Genomic DNA, 21,308 nt, shown 5'->3' with positions numbered 1-21,308 from the left:
GAGCATGCATGCAGTCAGACGTTATTAAATGTTTCACGCTCTATTTTGACTCTGCTACACCTGATTGAGCAGCATGGGGTTTGTGTGCATGATCTGAGGTTTCGAGCAATGCACGACGTAAACTTAAGTCAAAGGCTCAAATACTGTTAAACTCTAATACCTCCAAATCTGTGGATTGCCAATTTACAAATATGGCACAGAGCACCTTATGACAAAAAAATCATGCATGTCAAGTGGCTTTCATTTAATTATCTGGTCATCTGTTATTGTCTACTTGTGTGATATTTTCACCTCAGAAGGTGTCTTTTTTTCCCACCTTCTACTTCTGTTTGTTATTCCTGCCATTTCTTTTCTGTCTACAAATAACATGCCCATAATCTGCTTAAAGCTTTGCATTTAAATTAATTTTACAGGAAGTCGGGTCACTTATTTATTTTTACATAAATCTAATCACAAAACAGCCCAAGGAAAAGAAATGGACCCCTGTTCTACAACAGGAAAAAATAAAATGAACGAAAAGAATCTGTTGCGTTATGTACAGTGTAGGCAGAAATAAAAATAGTGAAATCTGACTGTGGTGGAACAGAATGACAAAATCTGGTAGAGGAAAGCAATGAGTCACATCTTTCTACTTGTGATGCTGTGCATCTTTCTGCTGCGTTGCATTCTTATCTTTTTTAAGGTTGTCAGTGGAGAAACTGGTGCTGCTGCTCTGTCCTCTTTCTGATCCGTAAGGGGTTTATTTCTGAACGGCTGTGTGGTAAAAAGGATTACTCAGCACTTACTCATCTGAGCGAACCTCAACTCCACATTTAGATATAAACTTTAGGCGGTTCAAAATGTTTTTCTTATTCTTACACACATCCTACACAGCCAATCACAGTGATGTGTGTTGGGAGGAGGATTTGATGACATGGTACATCTACTGATGCCTGCTGTGACTAGAGATAATAAAAAAAGCTCAATGCTACTTTAAGATCCTCTCTTAAAGTAGCAGGACAGACACACTCACCTTGAGGTCTCTGCACTGGGACTGCAACCAGTCGTTGATAAAGCCCTGAGGATCCCTGGCAAAACTCAACATGAACTCCCTCTGGGTCTTCAGCTGGTTAATGGTCTCAATGGTTTCATGGATCTGAGAAGAATCAAGCACAAAACAGAAAGCCTGTCATGTTAAAAGACTTGATGTAGCTAACTAAATTAACAGGTGTTTAGTATTCCTCAGATCAAAACGATTACACCAGGGACATCCCTTTATAAATCTTTTATTGCACCATAAATTATACGAGCGGTTTTAAAACCTCTAATTACACTGATATATCTTTCCTATCATTTTCTCTGACACCTATGTAGGCAATAAAGTTACACACACACGCACGCACACACGCACACAAAAACGTGTCACAAAACAAAGGCGGACATCCATCCATCAATCTACACATGTATACACATACATATATGCTTCAATATAATGCTAAACAACTTAACTTGTAATGAATGAATCAATTATACAGGGTTAAAAAAAAAACAAAAAACAACACTAATGTAGTCGACTAAACTAAAAGTAAGAAAACACTGAAAGTCCATATTAAGCACCTAAATCCTGACATTACACTGTCTGTACAAATATAAGAGCCATTTCAAACCATATTACTCGAAAATCAGATTGTATTGTGGTACTCTGGGCCACACAGAATATTGCACATTACACACACACACAATGACAGATTACTTTGCAGATAGTGGCTAATGCTCCTGTCAACAGGCAGAATGTGGTAATACATGTTTCCATTCGAGTGGTAATATGTTGTTTATAGAGCCTGCATACAGCCGTTCCTTTTCTAGATAAAAGAGTTGCAGATCTGTGCTGATTGGTGTGGCAGTTTTCTGTCCTCAAACCCAACATTTAAGAGGTTTACATTAATAAAATATGAATAATTTATTTAACTAACAAGTATTTCTGGTGCCAGCTAGTGAAGCCAGCTACTTTTAATCATCCAGTCACGAGCATCCCTAAAAAAATATGGATATAACCTTGGCCTGTAATTAAAAGGTACTGTAGTCTCTAACCAGCAAAAGTGAACATGCACAGGGTAATCAAAGGGGAAATACCGGTAGTTGCATCAGAGTGCACTCATCAACCGGCTCTCTTTTGGGGATTCAAGCCTCAGATCTCCATTATCTCTGCTATAAAAACAAGACCCCAGATGTGACCCTGGATTCCTTTTGGAATTTAAAAGAGACCAATTTGTCAGGATGGGGAGGTGAGTGACTGCAGGGGGGGGGTCCCTGAGAATCTCTGCCTTTAAAGTGAATCACAACTATCTCAGCTCATAGAAGACTTGCCTTACCTATGAGACCATTATTCTGTTCAATTTTTTTATTCCATGATACAAGGACCTATTTCCGCCTAAGCAGCACTCTTTCAGTGTATAAAAAACAAAAAACATAGACATTAAAATGTGTTTTACTATTCACTGGCTACAAAGCCTGGCTATGTCTTGGCATAGGGAAATATTTCGAAAAGTTTTATTTTGGAAAACCTTAACAGAGGTGCTGGGAAAAAATATGAGCCCCATCTCTGGTTTATAAGAGTCTCAGGCTTTCAAAATGCACTACAAATAGTTCAACAAGGCTAAGCTACAGGCTTTTTCTAATATTAGGCCAGCAGGAACAGGATGTATAACAGCAATCCTCACCAAACCCAAAAGAAAGTAACAAAATGAAAGGCGTCTGTATCCTGTAAACAATCTCTGTTGTTAGATTGTTGAGTTGCTTTAGAACAAAGACTCCACAGAGGGACGTCTTTTTGCTGAATGGCTTTGTGCCTTATCAATGTGATTACAGCCATCCCAGACAAGGTAACGGGCGCTAGCAGGAGGTCAAGAGGACCTGATCGACCTCAAAACGGAGTAAGAAGCCAGTAATACACAGGCAGCAATTTAAGGGAGCAAATATGTGTGAAATTGCCCTCAGCAGGTTCACAAAATGGGAGACAATCAAAATGATAGGTTCAATCAAAGATTGCTTGGCTGGATATATATATATAATATCTATCTATCAATCCATAATATCCATCCATCCATCATATCCATCCATCCATCCATCCATCTCATATCTCCTATCCGATCATTATCCATCTTTATCCATTTGTCCATCCATCTATTATCCATTTTGGTTGAAGTAATGCCACCATTTGAAATGTGTGTGCATGATCCAGGTATAAGGAATAATAGATAGATAGATAGATAGATAGATAGATAGATAGATAGATAGATAGATAGATAGATAGATAGATAGATAGATAGATAGATAAAAAACCAGCACATTCCCAGTTGTTTTAATCTTTTTAAATTTGCAATATCTGCACATTAGAAAAACCTTCTCACTGCTTAGGAAAAAAAAGATCAAAGAAAAAGAAGAAAAAAAAAAAAACTTCTCACACTTCTTTATGAGCGAGTACACTTTTTTCCCTTCACTACAGAAGGAGGTGATTTAGTAGTTAAGTGATCAAAAGGCCACACAAAACTCTAGGAAACAGGAAACACTACTCCCACTCTGAAAACACAGCCCTGTCTAAAACTACCAGGACAAACATAAAACTCAGTAACATCCATAAAAAGAACAGCGAGTGACTGCTGGGTGAGGTATGTACCTTGTTGTCCAGCCCTGCTATTTCCTGCTGGCTGGCTGTGGAGAGAAGGAAGGAGTTCATCTGGGTCTTCAACGTGTCGTCCACCTCCACATCAATGTCATAGCAGGCAGTCTTCTTTTGGTCATTAGGATCCACACTATCAAAACAATACAGTTTACTGTGTACAGTATGTTTTTGTTTTTTTACAGTATGTGATTAAATCACATTAGCAACAAGTGATTAAATTATTCAACAACAGCAGCAATCCAAACCTAAAAAGGGTTAAAATTCTCATAGACAGTCTCATAGCTTTTTGAGCATTTAGTGCTCGCTGCTAATTAAGACAAGAAAAATAACTAGAAGAGAAACAATAACTGAGTCAAAGCATGGATCAGTGGACAAAATTAATCAGAACACTTCAGTCCAACAAAAAAATTAGATTTTTTTCCATTTACTGACATATTGATAATGATTTTTGTAGAATCAAAACATACCTGATCAGATGGTTGATGATGATGGGCTCTGGGGGCATGAGAAGTGCATGCAAGCGCTGTGGGATCTCAGAAAACTTCATTCGCTGAGTCTCAAAGATCTGCAAAATGAAAGTATGAAATAAAGAATGTTTAGATAAACATGCCTTCACTACTCTGAAGCATCCAGCAGAATACACTGGTTTGTTCACGTTAAGAATATGCCTGACAACCACATTTAAATTGCGTTAGAGCTTGATAATGCTTATTATGCACCCTGAAATTCTATCAGTTCAGTAGGAATAAATCTTATAAAATAAAACCTTATAAAATCCTATGTTTATCTTGGTAGAGCAGAAAAAGCACCAAGAGACTGGACAGTGACCCAGATGGAGAGAATGTCTCCATAAAAGGATAGATAGAGAGAGGGGAAGGCGAGCTGTTCAACATCCACAGCAGGATCCAGAAAAACTGTGACACCGGTTGCTCTTTCCAGCTACCAGCTAATGTTCATCACATTTAAGAAATGGAGTGGGCCGCCTTTTGGTGAAAATCAAGTAACAAAATGTACCACTTCGACATGTCCGATGTGTGAAAAAAGCAACTGCGCTCACCTGCTGCAAGTATTTGTCACAGTTGATGAACTCCCGCTCATGTGGGTCCTGGAGTTTGTGGGTCTTCACGTACTGCCACAGGGCCTGAATGATGACGGGTCTGGTCTGGGTGTGGATACCCAACATACGGGCCAATCGGGGGTCCAGCTTGAACTGAGGGGGCTGTGCGGCACACAGAAAGACGAAAAGGTGAGTGAATTCATGAAGAAATGTTTCAAGATCACTCGCTGAGAACAGAGTCTGTTTACCTGGTAATCAAGCATGAGAAGGACGGTGCAACGAACACCCACATCACCTGGCCTCTTCACCTGGAAACCATCGGTCTCCTGGGTTGTCGCAGTCCTATGCCACTGAAGTGATACAAGCAGCATTTAAGGAACAAGTAATTAGTTAAGTCTCCAAGTTAATATTGTTCATTAATATCAGTTGATCTTATTTAAACGCACAGTATTATTCACAACTTCTGATGTTGGAGAAGCAAAACAAGAAAAATAACAAAGGATGCAGTGTCATGAAGTATTGTGAGATCACAGAAGTAGTCTACTTTAAGCGACTTATGCATAAACTATGGTCATGTCCAAGGAAATATATTATTGTGTTGTTTACATTACATTTAGTCACATATATTCACCCTAAATCAGTTCTAATTAAGTAGCTACCATTATCTACCATCAACCTAACTTCACTTCGGAGCAGTTAGTACACTTATACTCGTTGAAACTAAGAATATATTTATAATTCAGTCATTGGTTAGCTCTGTCATGCGTTTGTAACACTCAGTTTAACAGTGTGCTGATACCAGTATTTTAAAACGTATCAGTACAAAAATCTTCCATATTATACTTTAAATTACTCTAAGAACTATAAAAAGATATTCAACAAAAACATGATTAGAAAAGTAATGAACATTGATACTTTCAGATGTGATTAAAAAAACCATCTTACTTCCACAAGGTGATTATCTGGACCATATAGATCTTTGTCCAGCTCGATCACCAAGGACTTGAAGAATGAGGAGAACTTTCTTTTCTGTTTCGTGGCTTCATACTTTGACACGGCTGTCTGCAAACAAATTAAATACCACGTTAAGTAAGCTGCCTGTGATATTAGGCTGAAATATTTTTAATGAAAAATTAAAGATAAAGAAATAACACTGAAGCTGTTTAACAGTCTTAGGTCCGTGTAACCGAACAAGACCATCATAATCTTAATAGTTTGATGGTAATTTTTGACCCTACTGTGGAAAATAAAAACTACTTTTTACTTTATCCCAATACAGCAAACCAGCTAAGCCATACCTAACTGGGCAGCCACAAATAATTACTATAAACTGAACAAATTTGATAAGCTTACATCTTCCAGCAGACGCCCCTCGACACGTAGCTCCCATGATGCAACTGTGCCCTCTCCATCCTCAGCATCAGGCTTTGCTGGGTTGAAGGTGTTGGAGATAAAAATCCTTAGCTTTCTCTTTTGCTGAAAACAATAATAGAAAAGAAACTTTAAATTTGTGTCTCATCAGTTAATCAACACTGACTTTATAGCTACACTGAGTCTGGACCCATTATAGCCATTTTCTGGACTGCATTATTTTCTCCCTTCATACAAGTAAGATATGTATTTATATATATAGAGATCTCTATAAATTGTCTATAAAAATATAATATAGTATAAAAACATATAAATATCTATAAATTATCACTATAAATACTTCAGAGTACACACTGACATTAAACTGGACTCTGTTTAAAAGCACCACTGCTCCGTAGAGGAAGGACGAGGGCAGTCCCTTCTCTGAGGCGGCTGAGGTCTTTTAACATCTGTTGGACAATGCTCAAGATTTTCTACAAGTGGCCAGTGTCATCCCCTATGCTGCTGCATGCTGGCACAGCAGGTTGAGGGTCACAGATGCCAACAGACTGAATAAAAGGAAAACTTGGGATGTAGCTGGACTCTCTAAAGGTTGTGTCGGAAAGGCGGATGTTGTCCAAGATAAGAACAACGCTGGACAATTTCTCCCACCCACTCCATGACGTGCTCACCTTGCTCCATCTAAAGCACAGTATACGCTGCAATAGTTGCACACCCTTAATATCACATCCTCTACAGAGCAAATTAAAGTTAATATGATAAGAAGGGCACTGCAATGTCAACCATATATATTTAATTTTGGGTAATATACTAGGATATTTATGATTAGAGCTATTTTGTTATATTTTGTAACTTTGTAATATTTTGAATGATTTAATTTACTTTACTTAGTTACTGTTTTTACTGTCTTGGAGCAACTGTGACCACATAATTTCCTCTGAAATTAATAAAGTATTCTGATTCTGATAGAGGTCCTTTGTAGAGCCCTTTTATGTCCTCTTCCTTTAAAGACACTGATTTAGAGGTGGCTTTCTTCAGATTAGCTGCTCCTCAAACGGTAGATTTTGGTGTGTGTGTCATATGCTCACATGTGAGGAACATAACAGGGATTATCAGAAGGATTAACAGTAGAGAAAACGTTGAAGCCAAGTATTTAGAGCAGACTGAAACCTGAGCCAAATCAAACATCTAGCTCCATCTGCCTCGTCAGCCACTTGTGGATAAGGTTTTCTTTAATTTACACAAAATATGTGTGTTAACGTCACAATATTCAGAAATCTTTTCCTCAAGTGCTACAACAGTCAATAAAACCATTAGGCAGCGTCATCATCTGAACAAATACAGTGTGGTGCAGAAGATCAAGGGAAAGTAAGCAGCAATCTGTAAAATGTAGACATTTGTTCTGACTAACTCTTCACTGACTGACATCACTCTTAAATGACCAGTTAAAGGTAACATGGAACACCTGTGATGAGCTTGACTGAAATATACCTTAATTGGCCTCTTGAGGGCCTCCTGAATGTCCAGCCTCTTGCGCATGATGGTCTGGTCCAGCTTCCTCTCAAAAGCCAGCAGATCCATGTAAGCCTGAGACTCTGGGACCAGTTCCCTGATCTAGGAGACAAAGGATACTAGTGACTACAGGTGTCTTTAGAATAATCTTTAATAATCACTTATTATTGGCCAGGACTGAGATCACAATTATTGAGTATTAGAACTCAAAATCATTTAAATAGACAGTGGATTCATTAAACTTGTAAAAAGAAATCTTTTTATTCAGGCAGATATCCTTGAACTTTACTGATAGTAAAAGAAACGAAAAAATAGTGAGTGACAATATGTGCTGAAATCAAAAACAAGAATTTGTTTTAACCCTTGGAAGCATCAATCGTAATTGAAATTAAAATCTGTAACCTGTACTTCTTTTTCCATCTGTCAGTCTAAGAAAACCCAGTTTCTCAGTTGTTCATACTCTCCCTGATTCCAGTCTGAATGTGTACGTGTCCACAGGGTCTGTGAGCCACGGGTGACCACATATCTGCTGCCTGCTCTGCTAGCTTTACATGCTGGGTCTATTTCTGCTGAAAATGAATCTCAAGCTTGACAGATCAAGAGAAGGAGAGAGAAATCTCTCTTCAGAAAAACCAAGATATTGCAGCAGACATTTTACTATCACACCACTAACTACATTTAAATAAAGTGCAAGAATAGATCAAATACAACAGCCAGCCTTACTTCCATATGGTGTTCTCTTATGAATGCTACTCTGTTCAGCTGTAAAATATATATGAATAAATGAAAAGGATATCACAAGACTGCAACTTTAAATTATAATATCCTATGAGAAAACAATGTTGATGTGCGATTTAATATAAGATTAAAAGGATATAATAGAACTCTTTTCTTGACAAATTTATGATTGACATCCACACACTGGAGAACACCATGAGTGCCTAAAATTGGGGTTCAACGTAACTAATGACCTGATGGCCCAAGGTTCCAAAAAGAGTGTCTCAGGCAAGCCGACTTGCCAGCTCTGGGCCCATTAGAGTCAGTGACATGTCATCAATCATAGTTATGAGTTCACCTCAAAAGCAAACTGGCTGAAGTGAATCTTCACTAACAACTACTTTTTCCCCCTGCAGTCAGTATATTCACATTAGTGGGATCATATGAGGTCAGTACTATAAATCACGTTATTCTTAGTATCTCTGAAAACCAGCAGAAATGCGAGGGCTTGACGGTGAGCGTTTCACTTGGATTTGTGACTTAAAACAGAAATGTGCTGATTATTAAATGTATCACATGATTCAGGACAAATGGTAAATGGAATGGCTCTTATACAGTGCTTTTCTACTCTCAGTACTCATAGCACTTCATACAACTTGCCTCATTCATATTTTCTATGCTTTTTCTACCTAAGTGCTTTCACACACATTCATCGATGAGCAACTTGAGGTTACAATCTTGCCCCGGGACATTTGACATGCAGAGATCGAACCACCAACCTTCTGATTAGTAGCTGACCTAGTCTACCTCCTGAACTACAACCTCCATTTTCATGATACAAGATAAGTAGATCATTTCTTTATCACAGCTGAAGTTTATGTCCACCCTGCAGCCTATTTTCACATTTCACACACAGGGAGATGAAAGACAGGGAGATCAGGTGGAGTGAGAGAAGAAATACTTCTAGAGTTAATAGCGATTTTGTTCATTACTGTCATCACAAAACCTTTGGAGGTCCCCATTTTGCATTGTACAGTGCTAAAATCTTTAGTAAATTGCCCAAGCACTTATAGTTAGCACTCTCTAAATCCCAGCATTTTAACCAGGGCACTTTAAAGACCAACTGTCCTTTGTTTGGAGCCACTTAAATTAAAGTTCACATGGACTGCCAGATGTAGCATAATCAAAGCTGGAATTAATGGATTGTTCATGCACTGTGGTTTGATTAATACTCACCCTCTGAGGTAGAATTTTATCAGCCATCTTCTTCTTCTTTGTGCTGTGAAAATAAATCATCGAAACAATAGGCGTGTGAGTGCAAGTCAGAGCAGTTTTATGTGTCTTTACAAAAAGACAAGGAAGTCAGTCAAATTCTTCAGTCTGTGGGATACATTTTCCAGGTACCATGTTCATATACACTTGCACACATAGAAAGACACAAAATAATAGTCCCCTAAATACAGGGCTGCAATATTTGTGGAAAAAAAAGCACGGCTGAGTAGGCGGCGAGTGGGGACTTACTGCTGGTTGCGGTTCTGTTGTTGCTGAACCTGCTGAATCTGTTGAGGAGCCGGCCTCTTACGAGACGGATCCATCACACCTGCCATGCCAGGACGGGACACGGGGCTGTTGCCGTATCCTGGAGGGCCCATGGCTGGTCCCTGAGGGGTCATGCGACTGGAAGGAGGCATGCCTGGTCTCTGCATAGAAAATAAGGCCATGATCACACAAAAAGGCCGTTGAAATTTGTAATTCTTTACATGTAGAACGTGTAGAAAAGATACATTTTGCAGATTTTAAACAAGACACCTTAGCCTTTATTTTAAGGTGTGTTAAAAAATAAATCTGTGGACCAACCTTTTTGCCTCTCTCTCCTTATCTTTTCTTCCTTATTTCCATTATTTTTACACTAATATATATCTGTATCTATATATCTCTATATCTCTATCTATCTATCTATATCTATCTATCTATATACCTATATATATATGTGTGTGTGTGTGTGTGTGTGTGTGTGTCTGTCTGTCTGTCTATCGATATCGATAGACAGACACACACACACAGACACACACACACACACACACACACACTCACACACACACACACACACACACACACACACACACAGACACACACACACACACTTTAATCCCCAAGCATAAATTCTGGGAGGTGGTTTGTGTAATAATGTATTTGACTTCAGACTGTGTTGGTATGAGGAAAGAACACAACTTGAAATAAACGATAAAAAAAATAATCTTTTGCTGCAGCCATCAAATGTGTATAAATTGTTCCTGAATAACTTACAAACAGCAATCCTCTCAAAGGTCCCCGATCGACACATAAATGCTCACAACAATCCAACACTTTCCTACAGACCTTGTGGTCCAACATGGCAAATTGTTCTTCAAGTGGCAATTTAACCCCATGACTATCTGTGACTATGTAGCCCTGGCCCCACCCATGCACACCAAAATTGAACGTTTGCAGCTACAGTGGCAGAGACGCAGTTCACGGGTGTAGCAATAAAACAACTCTGAGCCTTGCTTATTAAAAAAAAAGAGGGGAAAAAAAAATCTGTTTCAGGTGAAAATAACATCTGAGCTGTTGTGTAGCTAATTCTCAAAAGTGAAAAGTGCACAAATTAGGATCAATGTTTGTGAAGACTTGAAGACAAAAGCACATCAAAGTTTTCTACCGTTCCATTTCAGTCCTTATTGATCCGAGAATACATTTGTAGTGTTTTAAATAAAATGCAAAACTGACACAGTGGGAAAACGTCAATGTAAATTTGAAAACAAAACATTTGCAGCACATCTGCTGATGTAAATATATTCTAGAAAATTACAAATCCCACAACACACAAAAAACTCAACACTACCACTCTGAGACACAGCCCATACTTTTATATCTGATGCTTCATATTAGCAGTATCAGCAAATTTATGCATGCCTTTCGTTAAAGTAAATAGACAAAAATCACCACAGCCAACTCACCAAACCATGTGCTAAGAACTCAAACAGGCGACTTCTTGTATTTGACTGCATGAATGCAGGCAAGAGCAGCAGATAAGTGACAAATCACTGATAGCAGCTTTTCCTCCAGCAGTCAGTCCAACAAATGTGACAGATGAAGGCAAAACACACTCTCTCTTCATCGCATGGTGAACAGTGAAAGAGAGGAAGAGTGAAGGACATTGACTTCTCAACAATACAGGCCAGATGAATGGGCTCTGCCTTTTCCACAGTGTGGTGTAGGCAGATTGGGGAAACATGCCGATCATTTAGTACTTTTTACACTATACATCAGCGCAACCTTGGCTTGCCTGAGAACAAGTGGAAATCTGCAGTATTCAGAGTATGAAGTCTCTTTTGACTATGGTGTGAAAGGCTGCCAAGGACGTTGGAAGGGAAAAAAATATGTGACAACCATTTACTGAGCTGTCTTTCTGGTTGGTAGTAGCTAAGAAGCAAACACTTCAGCTGTGGATCAGTGATAAATGACTCATCTTTATGTCTTGATTTTAATACAATTCTCTTATCTTAAGACACAACATATTAGCTGGAGATGATTCAATCCAATGCAATATCGGGGGAATAAACCCAGGACTACAGATCAGGATATGAAAATTTATACTCTGATACTAAATATGAATGCAAGAGCATACATGGGATAATAAGACCAAGAAACCAAAGAGTTCTGATCAAATATCATAGTAACGGAGCATGCACGCAGTATATTGCTGGAGCACACAATCAGCTTTAAAGTCCATTCATTTGAAAACATTTAGGATCGGAAGTCCTGATTACTGAAAATGTTTGCTTCTTGGTCATTTTCTTGAGACCCCACTGTGCAGAACGACGTGTTGCAGGATGTGAAAGCAAATGAAAGATTTCCGTTTCTTCAGCCAAAGGGAGCTCACCTTTAAATCTCAGCAGTCACTCATGGACCTTGATTCTGTTACATAAGAACTAGAAGGAGAACTTGGCAGCATCTTCTGCCTTACAGTTAAACTTCTGAAATGATCAGTATCTCCATATTAATATAGTGTGGGATTTCAAGATAGAAAATGAGCTGCTGTCATTTTAACTGCTTAAACATTTTTTCTTTCATTTTCTGTGCATCTGTGAGCTGTGCATCTCTATAGGGAGGTTTTTAAAAATTATATTCTAGGGATTTCCACCCTCGACATACAGAAATATTCGGCAACCTAATCAACATCACCGTCTGGAGTTGAAACAAGTTGGTCTTTATCAAACTATTTTGTGGTTCAGAGTCAGGCAACTGTGAAGGTGCACTTTGCATTCACCTTCACAGTTCCCCATATTCATTCTTGTCCCATTACAGTCAGAGTCGGTGATATTAGCCTCAAAACTATTTTACAATATTTTAGGGAAAATTGCAATTATATTTACAACAATACAGGGGGAAAAAACAACGTTGTATTGGTGACTGTAGCTTGCAAGCAGCAACATTTAATAGTGCAAACAAAGTGAAGGACGTTTTCCAAGCTGCCGTCACTGATACCACTGACTGACATAAGACAGGCTGGTAAATAAATTACAGTATTACCAAGGCAACCAGAGCCTGAAACATCCACTTTAGACCAAATGCAAGCAACACAGCAAATGTGGATGGGATTCTGGAAATGTTTAATCTGACAGGAAGTACACTAAAAATTGTGTTTTTTTTCTTCTCTCCGAGACCAAAACATCAAGTTTCCTAACTAATATAATCAAATGAGTATGAGGACCCACCTATGCAAAAGTGATATAAATCAAAATATTATCACAATATCTTGAAATACACAAATCTTAAAGCAAACAAACAAGATAACTAGTGGCTGAGAGTGAATGCACCACGGTTTTATTGTGTATTCATTGTGACAATTTGTAGAAACTGCCTCCTTTGGACATCTGTTTAATGCTATCTATTTTACTGCATAATTACTCTGAGTATCTCTGCAATTTAGGGGATCATAGACTACTGTTAAATCGTGTTTAATATGTGTGTATCACCTGCAGGTCCGTAAGTACATTTTCGACTATTTCGACAAGTGTTTGCGAGTCAACTTTCCCCTTTCTGAGACAGACAAACAACAAACCAGTTACTGTATATCCAGTTTGTTGATGCTATACTGGCAAATAAGATTACGTTTACCAGTGCTGCTGGTGGACAATGTTAATGTGTTTTCAAATCAATTCTGCACTGTGTAAATGTTAATAGATAGTGTAAATTATTATATTTCAAATGTGAGAAACGACTGCAGATTAATCTTGTAATTATTATTATTATTAATTGTGACCAATCGACTAACCGCTGTAATCTGATTTGAAGATCAGAAAATATCAGCTTATAAGACTCAAAATTAACAACTAAACATCCTTCCAGCAGTTTAGATGTGTAGTGAGTTCATGCTGAGATCCCAGCGTTTCTTGGTACTTGGTGTACTTTGCGGCAGACCAGCCAAGTAACAGTGGGCTCACTAAACATAGACTTTACAAGTTGTAAACACCAACTTCGACGAGACAAACTGCACCAGCTAAACACAGAGTGAAGTCTGCTACTGACTGGCACCTCTCCTTAATCATCGTTTCTGTATGTTGTAAATTTACATTGACACAAACTAATATTGATGCAGCCGATTCATTCAAAACTAGGCTCGACTTATAACAACTTCTGAGTTCAAACCGAGCCTGAACTTCACAAACTACAATTCCTAAAACTTAAGGGATGGTTTAATTGTTAGGTTTACCAACTACACGGTGCACATTTTGGGTCTTTTTGAAACGAAAAATGGTCGAAATACAGTTAACAGTTAGCAGGGTTAGCAGGCTAAGCTAACTGGATGCTGCGATTAGCTAGCTAACCTTAATGTTAGCGGGCGGGAGGGTTAGCAAATTCAAACAACAAACAAACTCTGATGGTCATCCTGAGCGACTGGTGAAATATTTCAAGTACATCACCAATTTTGAACCGGGCTGCTAGTTAGTATGAGCTGTGGCCTACGCTGGTGAAGGGGGTTAATGCTAGCCACTAGGGACAAAGCAAGCGGAGCGAGGCTTTGTTCTAGCGGACTCGCTAACGCGTCAGCAGCAAAGATAGAGCGATATCTTACCGGGTACCCAGGCCCGGGCATCGGTGAGCGGTACATGTGGTTCTGCGCGGCAGCTGATGGTCCCATTCTTCCAGAAGGTGTTCCTGGTCCCATGCCTGGTCCTGCACCCGGTACCGGTGGTCCAGGTCCCATTGCTCCACCACCACCCGTCGGTGCCGACTGAAACCCCCCTCTGGCCGCCATCTCCTCTCTGAATGTCGCCGCCGGTGTAGGCGCGGAGCTACCGCGAGAGCGAGAACGAGTGTTGGGATGGACGTCACAGGTTCAAGACGCCCCCCTCTGTTTGTTGGTGCTACTGCAGCAAAATTAGGGCTGGTGACGATGATGGCGGAATAGGTCCTCGTTAAACGTTCCAAAAGTGCTGTGAATATACTCCATTACAGGAAAAAGTTCTTTAAAAAATACTAGTTATGTAAAAGTTTCTAACTATAAACATAAACATGTGCTTAAGATATTAAGAGTACTCATTTCAGTTGTGCTATTACGCAAAATATTTTTTTTTAAGTTACATCTGTTAGAGTATAATTACTTAAAAAGCAGGATACGATTGACCAGGATATTAGAAATGTTGTAGATGGATAGTTTTTTTGCTACAACATGCTACAATTAATTGATATTTTAGTTAGGTAATGTGGTAATTCATTTTTAATTAATAAATTTAAAATCATCCACAAAGCCATGGGCAGTGCACAAAAGAGGTGAAGATGAGAGTGTAGCGTGTGGAGACAAGTATCAGAGTGATTCGTGACAGAAGGATAGCAGCATGAGCCAATGGGAAAGCTTTTAAAATGGTATTGAGATTTGCTCTGATGTATGGTCTGGAGACTGTTGCAGTCACCGGGGTGGGCAAGTTTTTTAGAAATAAGGATTTAGGGTGGCTGTAGCTCAGGTAGCAGAGTAGGTCAGCCACTAATCAGAAGGTCGGTGGTTCAATCCCAGGTTGCCTCCTGGCTGCATGCCAAATATCCTTGGGCAAGATACTAACCTCCATGTTTGCCTACTGGTGGTGGTCAGAGGGGCTGGTGGCGCCAGTGTCCAGCAGCCTCGCCTCTGTCAGTGCGCCCCAGGGCAGCTGTGGCTACAACGTAGCTTGCCTTTGCCTGTGTGTGTGAATGGGTGGATGACTGAATGTAGTGTAAAGCGCTTTGGGGTCCTTAGGGACTGAGTAAAGCGCTATACAAATGCAGGCCATTTACCCTTTTAGGAGAGACAGCTCAGGTTGAGACAAAGTTAGAGAGCCAAAGCTGTCATATGCAGAGGAAGGATAGTGGACAAATAATGTTAAAGAAGGTGCTGCCAGGCACCTGTTCATCAAGGCCTTGGACTGTTTATGTGCACTCTGCCTGTTTTTTTGACCTCAGCAAGTTAATCTAGATTTTTGACTGACCTCTTTGTGTTTATCTTGTTAGCCTTCCTTGTGTTTTGCTTTGGTACTGACCGTACTAAGCTGCAAGTTTGTTTTACAGTCATGTAAAAGTGAAAGTTTTTACAGGACTAAATACAGACATTAAAAACTAAATGCATCCTGTGACTCGATAGCTTTTAGATCTTTTTGCAGCAATAACTTAACAACATATTGTTGTGGAGAAAACTTGTCTTTAGAATTCTGCTTAAGTTCATTTAGACTTGCAGGCATTCTTTATGCACAGTTCCCACCACAGCATTTCAGTTGGATGTCTAAACTTCGACTAGCCTATTGCAGCAACTTGAGTCTTTTCTTTTTCAGCCATTGTAGATTTGTTGGTGATCCAGTATCATTGTCCTTTTGGACAATGATTTCAACCAAACTTCAGCTGTTGAACAGATGACCTCACATCTGGCTCTAAAACACTTTGGTTCATGGTCGACTCAGTAACTCCACGGCCCGTAAGTTTGTGCTTTGACGGTTGATGTGAGGTGTGTGAGCTGATACCGTGTGTTTGGTTTTTGCCAACGCAGTGTTGTGTATTATGGCCAGACAGCTCCACTTTGAACTTGTATGTCTAAAGGACATTGCTCCAGAAGTCATAATGCTTGGTCAGCCGCAAGTTTGCAATCCTAAGCCATGCTGCTATGTTTTTAGAGAGAAGAAGCGACTGTCTCCTTCCGGTCCTTCCAACCAAAATATAATTTTTCAGTCTTTATCTAGTTACACTGCCATGAAGTAGGAAATATCTGTTGAGTTTAATAAGTATCTCATGTTTTTGTGTTTTTTGAAATTTTCTAAGCACTGCACAATGTGATCTTTGGGTGACTTTGCTGGGATGTCCAATCCTGCGAAGATTGTGGGACAGTGTAAACACACACCTAAATGCTCCAGACCAGCAACCTGCCACAACCTCTGCTTTTATGGAGGTGCTCACAATTGGTGATGATTTGTTGATTATCAATACCTGGCTGCCACTTACCTTTTTAATTCCTGGCTGCTAATATAATTTTAATGGAAACATTAAGCGTGTACTCATTTTTCACAGGAGTGCATAGACTCCTGTGAAAAATGTTCTTTTTCACAGAACTGTACCTGTCTGCCTCTGGCTCTGTAATTTGGCTCTATTTTTCTTTCACCGTAATTATCTCGAGTCCAAAGTGACACTTTAAAAAAAAATTTCCCCTCTAAATTAAAGTGCATATGAAATGATTGATAAATATAGGTGCTTGAAAAGATAAACCTTGTGTACCATTTTTGTACTTTGGCACTTGTTTAAAAGTAATTACTTTAACTTAATTTCACTGAACATGAAGGGAAATCACAGCCTTTTTTAAATTAAAAAAGGTTATAAATGAAATAAAACTAAATCCAAAAACATTGTGTTTGTGTGTTGCTCCCCCATTTTATTCTTTAATTAAACAAGTGCTAACTTGAAGTACGAAGCACAAGAAAAAATAGCATAAGTCAGTATCTGACAAGTAATCTTGAAATGAAAATGAAATGAAGATAATGAAACTGTTAATTAACTAAATTAACAGTGGAGCATTGGCACCTTTTATCATAATCTGATTGCATTTTCTTCTTTCAATCTTTGATAAATTATTGGCAATACGGGCTCAGTGACTATGAAAATTAGCCTTTTGCTTATCTCTCTTTTTTCAGAACTGTAATTAAAATTCATTGTCCCTCTAACCAAATGAATAAACTTAATTATATTCAGCGTCTGATATCTCTCCAGGCTGACTGGTGACTAAAAACCAGTTCTATGGATGCAATGTGCAGCAAACCAAAACAAACAACTCTGTCTGGGTTTATAAAAGTTATACAAAGGTTAACACTGTCTTGTTTGGTATGCCATCCAGTCAATCTGTCTGCCAGGGACTGCAAACTGGATTAAAACCAAACAAAACAGCATGTGAGGCCCTCGTAGAGAGACATTTGGAAGGAATATACTGTCGTGACTGAGTGGTAGCCATTAAAAGGAAATGCTGGATGCTTTCAAAATAATGCAGTAAGTAGTTTTTATTTATTAGTTAACGTCATCATTCATCATGCAAAGGGCAGTAGACTGCAATAAGAGAAGTACTTAGTGTGACCATCCATGTCCTTTAAAAGGAATTTCAAAATGCTTTTCTATGATCTTGGAGAACTTGCTGATGTTCTTTGGTGGTCTCAAGACATATCAAGCTGATACTGCTGTGAAGTTGAAGATGGCTCTTTATCCTTTTGTCCATCATCCTACCAATTTCATTAAATGACTGACGCAAAAAATGAAACATTTTAAGATTTTAACATTTCCTTTTTTGTGCAGAATAACTAATGAAAAATCTAAAACTGTTTTGGTACATCATTACTGGCCTGGAAACAAATCAGTATGGACTATTAATCTTAAAATATTCAAGGACAAGACAGCAATAGTGTCCTTCACCACTGGGCCTCCCAAGTCTGACGTCAGAGTAGTTGACACAAGTGTCGTTGGCTCTGAAGCAGTGTAATGACAGTGGGCCTTTGGGTGAAGCAGGAAACATCTTGGGCTAGGCAGAAAAGAAAAATATGGCACATCACATCATGCCTTTAATGTGGGAGAAAAACAGATGTAATTTTAAGATATTTCTTAGGAAACTATTTTCAAATGTTTTTCAATGTCTTTTTTTGTGGACTAAATTCATCAGGCACAAATGAGTTAGAGTGGCTGGGTTTGAACCTCAGATAAAAGCATTGTGCTTTGAGTTTGTATGTTCTGAGGTCAGATTTTTCCTACCATCAAAAATAAATGAAATCTCTCAGAAATGTGCCCTTCACCAATGCTTTTGGCCCTCTGTGACTTCCCACTGCTCTTAATATGGGGATCAATAAAGATGTTCTGAGTAATGTTGCCAAAAATGGCCTAAAAAGTCCAAGACCAGAAACTCGGGTAGGTTAGATAAGTCTCTATAAAAAAGCCTTTATTTTACAAGGTTTAAGAGATTAAAAATACACCAATGTGTGCCAGCTTACACCTTGTTCAGGTGTAGAGATACAAAGATACAAATCTATCCATATCCTTTTTATCATGAGTGTTAACTATTGAGTGTTAACTATAAGATTACAAATGAATAAAGGGTAAAAAGAGTGACGCATGTGGCGGTAATCACTAGGCTTGACTACAAAGTCTCTAAAAAATAAACAAACATAGCTAAAAAAAGTTGAACACGCAGTCATGTTTGTTTGAATTTTCACTCTCGAACAGAGTTTGAAAAAATCCTGAAAAAACATCAGACACCACATTTTCTTTCATCGTAGGGTTTTATAAATTAGTAAATCGACTCCTTCCTTGTTTATTAGGTGATCTAAATCACAACTGCAGAGACCTCATACTGGATGGTTTTTGAACTGAAACATGACATTCTTTGAATGCATTTTTTAGCATGTTTCATCAAAAGACATGGCCAGTATGAGGCTGCTGTACCTCTGAAGTGGTTTCTGTTTTGACAAGTAAACAACCAGTCAGAACCTTTAACGCACTGGATGTCAGCTGCTGAATCAAACACGTTCTTGTTTCCAGACTTTGATGTTATTGCACTTCCGCCCCAATTAGTATGGAGCTACAACAGTACAAAACATGGCAGCCCATCTGTTTGCATAGCCTGTCTGTGTTTGACTGGAGAGGAGTTGTGTGAGTGCAAACCAGAAAGGAGGGGGGATACATTATGATTTTTTTTGGAACAAGGTGAAGAAAAATCCTCATTTATGGGACTCAGAAGCACCACATTGTGCTTCAAATATTCAAGGGGGTTTTACCTTCTGTGTGGGTAAGATAGCAGCTGATTAGGTTTATCCTTTAGAGGAGAGAGCAACTTTGATACTGAACAACAGAACAGGGGGTTAAACTTTTAACAGATGAAGAGGCAAATCAGATGTACCGAGTCTGGAATCTTTGAGTGGTGAGAAACCTGACTGCATGGCAATTATTAATCCTCTTAACGAGCTGAATGTAAAGTGAAGCCCAGAGGAGCCGGCCGCGGCCTTATCTATGACAAACGGCTGAGCATCCTAATTGCACTGAGAGATCTGACAGGATAAATTTATACCAGAAACGTGACTCATCTGACGTGTAGGCAGGAGTGAGAGGATGAAACAAGTGGGAGTGCCAGCCCTTCTTTAAAAATTCATTTATTTCTGTACAGTATAGATCCAGAAATATAAAGCAGTTCACGGCACATGAATCACAAGTTCACAAGTGGCTGTATTTTAGGGCAATAAGGGTTAACTTTACCAGCAGCTTTCTGCAAATAAAGTATAATGCAATAAAATAGAAATACCCAAGCCAAGGTCACTTTTTTCATGCAATGCTGTTATTCTTTATATTTCTATTGGGCAGAAGTATTCAGAACATCTACCTTAATAAAAGTAATACAACAGAGTGCTAGAATACTATTCATACATGACGTCGAGGGAATTTACAGCCTTGGCAGAGGTATGTGGACTGCTTTTGTTGATTGAAATTATAATTTATTTCTCAAATACAATAAAACAGAAGTCTAAGGCAGTACGCAATTTAAGTACAAACCTGTGTATCATCATTTAATATAATATTTTAATAAGTGGACATCTCCTTTTAGCCACTCGTGGTGAGTGGTTTCATAAGGTCTGTGCATAACATTTCACACTGTGAACAAGAAACATGTGACAGTTTTACAGTGGTTAACACCATATCAGAGTAACAAAATTATCAAGTAAATAAATAGCTACGTATCAACAGTAACATTGTGCCTAGAATCTGCCAGAGCCAGTCACTATCTCTTCTTTTACCACTGGGAATACTTTGGACTTTAATTTCCACACCTGTTCCAAGTGTTCCTTCAACCTCTCCTACGTCATGCTTTGTCTTAGCTTGGATTGCCACATGAATCACAACTGCTGTCTTCTGTTCCCCCTCAACCAAAACTGTGTCTGGTTGGCTGGCCAGCAGCTGTCTGTCTGTCTGGAACATGAAATCCCAAAGGACCTTAGCCCTGTTGTTCTCAGCCACTTTCAAAGGTGTTTCCTACTGGGAATTGGGGACTTCTAATCCATGTGGCGCAGATGTTGCTGTACACTATTCCAGCTGCTCGGCTATGCCTCTCAGTAGGTGCTGTCCCAGCTTGAATCTTACATTCTGCTACTGTGTGTTGGATTGTCTGCCTGTCACTTAGGTCCTCTGAGCCTGGTGTTTCTTACAGCTTGATCTTGTACTGCCCCAGTCAGAGGATCTGTGCTGTCCTTTCGGTCACCTGTTTTCAGCCACTGTGTTTTTCTTATTGTAAGCCACTTTGTTTTCTAAGATATTTCCTTCCCCTCTTGCTCATCACCATCCGTCTTCAGCTGCCTAAGGCGCTCTGGTAGCAGTTCATCTTGGGGGGTCATCTTCCTGATGCATTTGTGAATGCTCCTTGTTTCATCCTGGATCATGGCTGTGATGCTTACTAATCCTTTTTTTTTTTTT

At 39.0% G+C, this 21,308-nt stretch overlaps 1 protein-coding gene across 1 annotated transcript in view; it reads right to left on the bottom strand.

Moving 5' to 3' along the window:
* Positions 1–14,675, bottom strand: part of smarcd1 (SWI/SNF related, matrix associated, actin dependent regulator of chromatin, subfamily d, member 1) — a 20,346-nt gene extending 5,671 nt beyond the window's left edge. Inside the window, exons 1-11 of the mRNA XM_005943254.2 lie at positions 14,437–14,675; positions 9,840–10,018; positions 9,555–9,597; positions 7,581–7,703; positions 6,072–6,194; positions 5,664–5,780; positions 4,967–5,068; positions 4,719–4,880; positions 4,129–4,226; positions 3,656–3,791; positions 1,013–1,135 (exon numbers count right to left, since the gene is read on the bottom strand). Of these exons, the coding sequence (XP_005943316.1) occupies positions 1,013–1,135; positions 3,656–3,791; positions 4,129–4,226; positions 4,719–4,880; positions 4,967–5,068; positions 5,664–5,780; positions 6,072–6,194; positions 7,581–7,703; positions 9,555–9,597; positions 9,840–10,018; positions 14,437–14,619 (1,389 nt within the window). The 5' untranslated portion in view covers positions 14,620–14,675. The remainder of the gene's footprint in view (positions 1–1,012; positions 1,136–3,655; positions 3,792–4,128; positions 4,227–4,718; positions 4,881–4,966; positions 5,069–5,663; positions 5,781–6,071; positions 6,195–7,580; positions 7,704–9,554; positions 9,598–9,839; positions 10,019–14,436) is intronic.
* Positions 14,676–21,308: the final 6,633 nt, after the last annotated feature.

The sequence above is a fragment of the Haplochromis burtoni genome, unplaced genomic scaffold (genome assembly GCF_018398535.1).
Source record: "Haplochromis burtoni strain Fernald_Lab_line unplaced genomic scaffold, NCSU_Asbu1 Contig_357, whole genome shotgun sequence".
Classification (NCBI taxonomy): Eukaryota; Metazoa; Chordata; class Actinopteri; order Cichliformes; family Cichlidae; genus Haplochromis; species Haplochromis burtoni.
This window is presented reverse-complemented; position numbering and strand designations above follow the sequence as displayed.